This window comes from Pygoscelis adeliae, unplaced genomic scaffold (assembly GCF_000699105.1).
Source record: "Pygoscelis adeliae isolate BGI_AS28 unplaced genomic scaffold, ASM69910v1 Scaffold282, whole genome shotgun sequence".
Lineage (NCBI taxonomy): Eukaryota > Metazoa > Chordata > Aves > Sphenisciformes > Spheniscidae > Pygoscelis > Pygoscelis adeliae.
The window spans coordinates 2,439,627-2,448,137 of NW_008824352.1; the positions used below are offsets into that span (position 1 = coordinate 2,439,627).

The 8,511-nt window shown below is 55.6% G+C and overlaps 1 protein-coding gene across 1 annotated transcript in view; it reads right to left on the minus strand.

The window, feature by feature from the left end:
* Positions 1-6,095, minus strand: part of LOC103912899 (general transcription factor II-I repeat domain-containing protein 1-like) — a 45,230-nt gene extending 39,135 nt beyond the window's left edge. Inside the window, exons 1-3 of the mRNA XM_009319309.1 lie at positions 5,973-6,095; positions 3,812-3,953; positions 724-870 (exon numbers count right to left, since the gene is read on the minus strand). Coding sequence (XP_009317584.1) covers positions 724-870; positions 3,812-3,953; positions 5,973-6,095 — 412 coding nt within the window. The remainder of the gene's footprint in view (positions 1-723; positions 871-3,811; positions 3,954-5,972) is intronic.
* Between the last annotated feature and the right edge of the window lie 2,416 nt (positions 6,096-8,511).

The window sequence follows — 8,511 nt, forward strand, 5'->3', positions numbered from 1 at the left end:
AGCCAGCACGGCCCTGTAGGCGCTGCCGGGGGAGGAAGAGCCGGCACGGCCGCCACCTCCAGCCACTCCGTGGGGGCTCCCGCAGGGACCTCCCGAGAGAGAAGCAGGCACTGCCGCCGCTCGAGCCTCCGCAGATTGGGCCCAGAGGGAGCTCTGCAACCCACTGGGTTACATATCAACAGCCATATGGTCATCTACATTTTAATTGCAGAAGCTTTATTGCCGGGGATGATGCATGTGCTGGAATGGCACCAGCTCGTCTCTCGGAGACGGGGCTGCCTGCTAGAAAAATCATCTTTTTTCCATTTAAATAGACTTGCCAGGGAAAGGGGTGAGAGAGTCTCTGCAGAGCCCTGACACAGAGCCTGTGAAAGAGGTGCTGTAGACACGGCGTCAGGGATAAAGGTGTGCTTAAAAATCACTCTCAGGGCCTGGCAGAGGCTTCCCCTGGCTGGGGGCACAGAGGATGCTCCCCCCCAGCACAGGGATTTTTTTTGCCCAGTTTGGGGCACTGGAAAGTAAAGAAGCAGTGGCTGGATCCCATCTCAACGCAACACTAACCCTACGCAGGAGCCCGTCCCGCCACGCCGCCCCTGCCAGGCACCTGCTCCCTCGCCGGGGAGCCGGGCTGGGGCCGAAAGCCGCATCTGGCGGCGGCGCCAGGCAGCTCAGCGAGCCCTGGGGGCAATCCAAATCCCCAAATGGAAGCGTGAAGGTTCTTACTATAAAGCACATCAAACACTTCCTCTACCATCTTCCTGAGGAGGTACACGTCTGATCCCTGGTCCGGGGAGACCCTGAGCACGCTTCGCCCACACTCCTTTGCCTTCTTCTGCACTTCCACGTCCTGCTCCTTCCTCTGCTGGACTTCTGTGGGGGGGAGAGGAGAAAATGGGAGACGCTGCGGTGAGAAGAGGGTTCATGGGCGATGCCGCACGTGCTTCTGAGCGGCTGTGAAGTGATCAAACCCGCTGGCCGGGTTATGCCAACTTCAGCCAGGACTGAGCACATCCCTGCCCACTAAACCCCACGCAAGATGGCAGTCCCACGGGTGCTGGGCCCCTCACCGCCCCCCACGGCATCAGCAAAGTCCTCTGGCCAGGCAGGTGGGTGCCCCGGGTCTCCCACCCACCCCAGCCCCATGGGGCCGCGGCTCCCAGCAGCCCCCGATGTGCAGGGGAAGGGGCTGGCACGGGGAGCTGCCAGCAGCGCAGCTGGAAGCGGGGTCGGTCATCCTGTGCGTGCCCCCCCCTTTCCCTGGTTTTATCCACTCAGCTGCACTGAAACTGTTGTGATTAATTGGGCAGCGCATTTCTTTTCTCTGGTTTCAATCTGCTTAGCCTTCAATCTCTCAGGAAAAGAAAATCCGCATTTCTTGGAGGCTTTTTTACCCTTCAGCGTCACGTAGCTTGGTAATACCAGCTATTTCCTGCTAATTTCCCCCATTAAACCTCAAATAAAGCATATCTTCGGCAACGACTTCCTTGCATCTCTAAATGCACAGAAAATTAAACACTACAAGTGCATTATTGCTGTTCTATCCTAAGTGATTCGCAAGGGATTTTCAGTGGCGAAGGACTAATTCCTTCATCATCCTCGACAGGCTCCTGCCAGCAATCAGCCCTGGATGCTGCCTGGGCGCTCAAGGAGGAGCTCGTGGATCCCTCCCATGGAAACAGCCGTGGCTGGGACATCACTGGGATGGGGGCAAGAGCCACCCAGGGTACCCACACAACCGGCCACAGGAAAGGGGACAGCCACCCAACACCGTGCAACCCATGGCAAGCTCCGCATCCCTCCCACAGCACGGGGAAACAGGCCCTGGAAAACTTTTTTGGGGTGTTTTACTAAGGTGGTGAAATGCATCCTCATCCACACCCTCCTACGACTGACTCTCCCTCCCGGCTGGGCGCAAACTCTCCTCCATTGACATTAATCCTGATCACTGTCAAGTTCCCCCCGTGCGCCGGGAAAGGCTGAGCCAGAGGTTCAGATAAAGGAGCGCGTTCAAGCGAGGTCTGCGTGCCCGGAGAGATAAGAGGCTTCTTACATCTCCCAGCGATGTCTGCGTTAGATTATTTCAGATCCTTTCTAAGGGGGCAGCTAGACCATAAATCAGAGGCACTTCCAGGGATGCTTTCCACTGCGTGCCAGTTGTAAGAGCTTTATGGAGCAGAGTTGAGCCTGGGCCATTTATAATTCAAGACAGAGTTATCACGTTTCACCCTGTCTCCAGCATCAGCCGCTTCAGCCGAACCCCATCGTCAAGATTTTGTGCTTTCAACCAGACGTGACCATTTCATTTTGACAAAGGTGTAAATGAAACCAACGGAGAGGGGAATCAGGATCTAATGCCGGGCGCCTTGCCCCAGCAGAGTGGTAGGTCACCAGCCAGGATATATGTCTATATATTTCTAGAAGTGAGATTTGCAGAAGGTCATCAAATATTGTGAGCTCTAGGGAGACACAGTTGGCATTTAGTATATAAGATGGAGCTCCCGCCCGCTGGCCACCCCGCTGCCGTTCACTGCTCGGGTACCTCCCTGCCTCTCGTGGGTGGTGGGAAGGGGAGGCAGAGCCGCCCGCGAACGCAGGAAACGTCCCCAAAATGCCTCCCGTCCTGCAAAACACAACGCGCCAAAGCAGAGGATAACTAACGGTGGCTCTCCTGGGTGCGTGTGGCGTGGCGGAGGTGGCAGGCAGCTGCCCACAGCGGGCAGGACGGAGGGGCAGAGCGGAGCCTCAGCCCGGAGCCGCTCCTCCAAAGCCGTGCCGGCTCACCCCGCACACGTGCAGCGAATAACCCGAGCAGACAGCAACCCTGGCAGCTTTACAGCGCCAATATTTTCACTAGAGCGAACCCTTCCTGAGCAATCTCTCCAACGGATTAAGCACCAATATGGTTTCTGTCAACACCATGTGTGTGTACACACGGCCAGGTCATTTCTCTCCACTGACATCCCCCGTGGGCAGCGTGTGTGAGCAGATCCGGGTCTGGGGTCCCCCCGGCTCTGGGGTCCCCAGCACCACCAAAACCAGATCCCGTCCTGGCTCCTGCACGGAGTGGGGAAAGCAGCGGTTGGCGTGCCGGGGATGATGCCATCCAAGAAATGCAGGTCCCCGTATGCCGCACGGCTCCCACTTTCCTCTCAGCTCCCAGGCTGGTTTTGGAGAGCTGGCAGAGGCACAGAGACAGCACAGAGGGCTGGGTGCTCGCCTCACCACATGCAGGGCTGCCACCAGTCACACACGTCCCTGCGATACCTGTTGACCTCAATCTGAGACCAGGGGGACCACAGCTCTTGCTCAAGTCATCCTTTCACCACTGTTAGCCCCTCAAAAAAATCAGCAGCTCCACAACCAACGCTCCCAGCTCCCAAATCCATCCCTGTCTTTCTAAAACCAGGAAAAAAGCCTTGGCCCAGGAAAGCCTCTCTGCTCCTGGGGGATCACTAGGACAAACTATTTCTGCTAAGTCCTCAAAAGCCACTCCAGCGCACCGGCAGTGTTGCCACAGACCGACAGCGACGGGGGAGCAGAGCAGCCATCCAGCCCCGTGCCACTCCAGGGACGCTTTGGGAGAGGAGAGCCGGGGCGCACGGTGCCCTCCCTGGGAGGGGAGAGGCTCCGGCCGCGGTTCCCACCCGCTTTCTCCATCACTTTAAACACCGCTCAGCCCCACGGACAAACAGTGCCATGGTGCCCCCCCCCCCCAAACCACAACCCCCCCCTCCCCAGCGGGGGTCCCGGCTGGCACAACTGGAGCACCAACCTCGGCACGGGAGAAGACCGCGCCGGCGGGGATACTCACTGCAAAACTTCTGGAAGTCGGCTTGCAGCTCCTTGCGCGCGCTGAGGAAGACCCGTCCCTTCTCGGTGCCCACCACGAAGGCGCTCTCCTCGTGGACGGCGATGCAGGCCACCTCCGCGTTCAGCTTGGAGAGCGCCGAGCACTGTGGGGAGGCAGCGGGTCAGAGCGGCTGCGGGAGCATCCCCGCTTGGCACCCCCTGCCATTTTCCAGTGGGATTTTTTTTCTTCCCAGCAAAAAATCCCCCCATCAAAAGCAATGTTCTGGTTCGGGTCAGAACTTCATGGGGTTTATGACATCCCCTAAACACTTCAGCAACTTTACAGCTCCAGAAAGGTATCTGGCTGAGCTATGCTTTGCTGGAAAACAAGAACTATTTACCCATCATTTCACTTCACTTTTTCCTATCCTAAATGTAAACATTTTATAGTATTTCTTTAAAAGAAAACATTCCTGTAAAAAAACCCAGAACCAACAACAATTTGTATTTTTCCAGCAGCTCTAATGAAATAAGGAGTACGGGAATCTTATTTCAGCTGCAGAACACTAATATGGTCAAAGTCTGGATTAGTCGAATGATTCTTCTTGTACAGTTATGCAAAACATTAAAGAGATGGAAAAGACTTCCTCCGTTAATCCATTTTATGTAACGTGTGCTTCCTGCTCTACATAATACACATGTATATATGTTTTTATTATTATTTTTTGTATTATAATAGTTACGCAGTTACACCGGCAGCCTGAGTCATATTCCCATAGCTACAGCACCGACGCTATGAAGTCGTTATCCCCAGGTCACGATTTAAATGGGTAAAACAGGGGAGATTTTCCCATCATCAGCCCCGGTTAGACACGTCGCCCGCCCCCGGCACCGCGGAGGGGCCAGAGGATGCTGGCAGCCGGGGAGGGACCAGGAAAGCAGCTGCCCATGGCCCAAACCCCCCGGAGCTACCTTCAGACTCCCCGCATGCATTTACAGCCAGTTTGATTTGCGTAGGCTTAAACCAGTCTCTATATTGGGTAATTTTACCTCCTGCTCATCTTCAAGAAGAGGGCATTGAATCACATCCCCAAAAATAGGTATTTTTAAGAAACCTCCTTTCAAGAACCCAGTAGCCAAATGAAAGTACTTGCTCAAAAAGCCCAACACTCAAAAAATAAATATAAAATCTAGGGATGTGAGATTTGGAGGCAGACCAAATCCAAACCCTAAGCCCGCTTGGCGATGTGCACGTGGCCCCATGGTTGATTTATCACGCACGCAGACAGCCAGGCTTCGGTGGGCGCAGAGCCCGGCCATGGTGAAGCGCTAGGACAAAGGCTGAATTTCAAGAGCAGCCTGGCCTCCTGGCCCTGCTGTCTGCACGTAACGAGGACTGTGGAAGCCAAACTACGACAACGTGATTTGCTGTATGGGGTGGCACGTATATAAATCATCAAAGCTGCTTGGGGTGCGTCAGCTCTGGGGAACCTGCTCCTTAGTGGGGCAGTGATGGTCGAAAAGAAGGAAATCAGAATTAGTGAAAAAAAAAACCCTACCTGCATAGAGAAGAAGACGCATCCAAGATAAATACATTAAATATGACTTGGCTTTAAAAAGGGAGGGCTATTTAGCACGTCGCATTGCATTAGACATTTGTTACTACACACCCGCTTTCCCTTCTTGATCACATTCACAGTTAAAAATAAGATTAGCTCTGGTCCACGAGACTTAATCCAGACAGTTATCTTGTTTATGTAAGCACGGCTGACTTAGGCAAGGTTTCCACCGGGAATTCTACGTCAAAAGATATGAAAGTTATTTTCTTTGTTCTCGGAGATAAAAGCCATTGTTCTCCTGTTGTGTAAAAGCTCACGGTAACATTGGTAAAACATCAAGAAAAAAACCACCCCAACCACCCTACATTCAGTTGATACCAACATAAATATTAATGGGAAGACAATACACATCTGAGATTAACTTGGGCTGACTTTATGATCCTTATGGCTGTCAGGGTGGGAGAGGAGTTTTATTTCCCAGCTCCGGCAGCTCCCTGGGCTTTCCAGTAGCGGAGGGGAGCGGGACGAGCTCAACAGCCCTCCTGCTTCAGCCCTGCTCCCAGCCAGCCCCATTAAAGGGAGGCGAAACGATGGAGGGGGACGGGGACGCCACCAGCCTCTTACCATGGAGTCTAAGGCAGACACTAAGCTGGTGATGATTTCGCCTTTCTGGGGAAAACCCATAGTCCACTGGTCAGCTCTGGAGGTGCTGAGCGTCACGTCTAAAGGCTTCCCTGCCAGGGCCATATTCACCTGAAAATAGAAAAAAAAATGGTATATGCATTGCTGTTACTAACGGAGAGCCGGCACTGAGCATCGCCAGCGCAGCCCAACACCAGTGCGTGCCACAGGCTACGGCGCAACACTGGCATGGATACACAGGGGAAACTGAGGCACAGAGAGAGGCCGGGGCCAGCCTGAGCCCCATGTTCCCCACGTCTCCTCTGCTAAAGGCAGATAATTGCACCATAACCAAACCCTGGGGTTGATGCTGCGTGTCCCAGCAGTGGCCAGGTCACCTCCACCCTCGGGACTCACCCCCGGGGAGATGCCACCACCGTGCGGGGTGTGCCGGAGGGACCATGTGGTGGGACGCCCCAGACGAGCAGGCTGCGGCTGTGCCGAGCCGGAGGATGCAGCGCTGAAGCAGATGCGGAGCGCTCCCGTGCCCGAGCTCACGGGCAGCAGTGAGCAGGGGGTGACACATGTGTCCCTGCGAGGACACCGTGCTGGCTGTCACCGCGCCTCCCTCCCTATACCCTGGGCAAGAGGAGAGCCCAGCACCCAAAGGTGTCCCTGAAACGGGCCAAAGCCACGGGGTGCTCTGCCTTCGCCCCAAGGAAGAGAGACAGCTCATGGCGAGGGGCTCCGTCATTAAATCGTCTCACCCCACAGCTCCTGGGGGACCGTGCCAGCGGGAGCAGGACCGGGCGGCATGCCGGGACCCTGTGGCCAAGAAGGGGCTCAGCTCTGGGAGCTCCATCCCACACTGCAAAATGGGGAAAAAAGGGGGAAAAAAGCCAGGGCCCCACCACATGTGCAGCGACTGTGCCAGGTCTCTGCACCCCAATGCACACGTCTCACCATGACCCATGGCGATGCTGATGCTGTGGGGGAAACTGAGGCAGGGGCTCGCCCTGCATAAATCGCCCCACTCCCACGCCGGGGCACCCACACCCAGTACAGCATCACCTCCCCAGCACCCAGCGCGGTCCCTCCCAGCTATCGCCCCTCCATCCGCAGGGCAGTGTCACGCCGCCCGGCTTTAATCCTGCGAATAAAGGGTGGCAAATTAGCCAGCAACGCTTGGGAGCCACTCGAACCGGATCGTAAATCATGTGCTCGAAGCTGCAAGCGGATAAAAGAGGCCAGAGAATTTCTAACAAGGCGAGACGGGCAGGAGCCGGGGAATATGAATGAAGCTGCCTGCACGTAACTCGATTTGCGGCTCAGCCGATAACTGCGGCCGCTCGGCCCTGCTGAAAACAAGGGTTAAAAGTCAACAGCAAAAACCCAAATTCACCTTCCTGCCCCGCTTCGCACCCGTGTCCAAGCAGAAGGAATCTGCACACAAAGCGGGGCCTTCCTGCCCCATGCAACCAGGGAAATGGTGGATTTTGGCCCAAAACAAGTCCCCCCATACTGGCATCTCTGCAGGTGCCTGAGCGCACACAGGGCAGGGAGCTGACGAACGTGCCCTCGGCCCTGCAAAACCTCGCTGTTACGTGGGCGTGCAGCAAGCTAACGAGGGTGGAGACAATTCCCCATTAAAGAATAATGACTGAATTTCAGAAATTGCTCTTGATGAGACCTCCAGGCTGGCTTCCCCTGCGTCACTGGCCGGTGAGAGCAGGCAAGCAGGGCCGAGGCCTCACCAGCGCTTTTGGAAGAGCGTGCCAGCACTTCTGCTGGACCACACTGACAGCCACCCAGCAAAACCCTTACACCCAGCTGACACTTCTTAACGAAGCTGATGGACGACTCTTCTCCCCCAGGACGATCTTGAGGATTTTTTTGGGGAGGAAACCCCAAAACTAGGCATCAGCTTGGAAAATAAAGCAGGGAACCAAACATGCGGTCCTGCAGCCTGGGCGCTCCTGCCCTCCGGCACAGCCCCCCGGACGTCCCCACACTGGGGACAGGGCTCTGCCTGGCACCTCCAGCTTTACCATCACGAAGGGTTGCAGCAACGCTGGGAAACGGTCTATCTTGCTCCAGCCCTGCAATTTGTGCATGGATGGATGGACAGACAGACGAGGGACTATTTCTTGTACACGCTCCCAAGCAGCTCCCTGCGCGCAGCCCTGCGGGTGCAGGGAACTCAAGATTTCTGCTTTTAATCAATGCTGTGTTAATAAGAGGTGCCTTGTTGCAGCTGGCAGGGAGCTGCAAGGTGACGGCGGTGACGGCCCTGAGCCGCTCTCCCGGCCCGCAGGACACCGGGCAGCCGCAACGCTGGGCTGGGCACCAGCCATCGCCTGGGGGCTGCTGTCGGGAAAGGACTCGGTCCAGGGACTACCGCTCCCTTCTTAACCCCCCCCCAAGCACTCTATTGGAAAACAGCCTTATTTTGATGCCCATACATATTTCTGAGTGCCCTAATTATTATTAAATATGACTGCTACGACACGGATGTTCTTGTTGCCTGCCGGCAGCGTTTTGG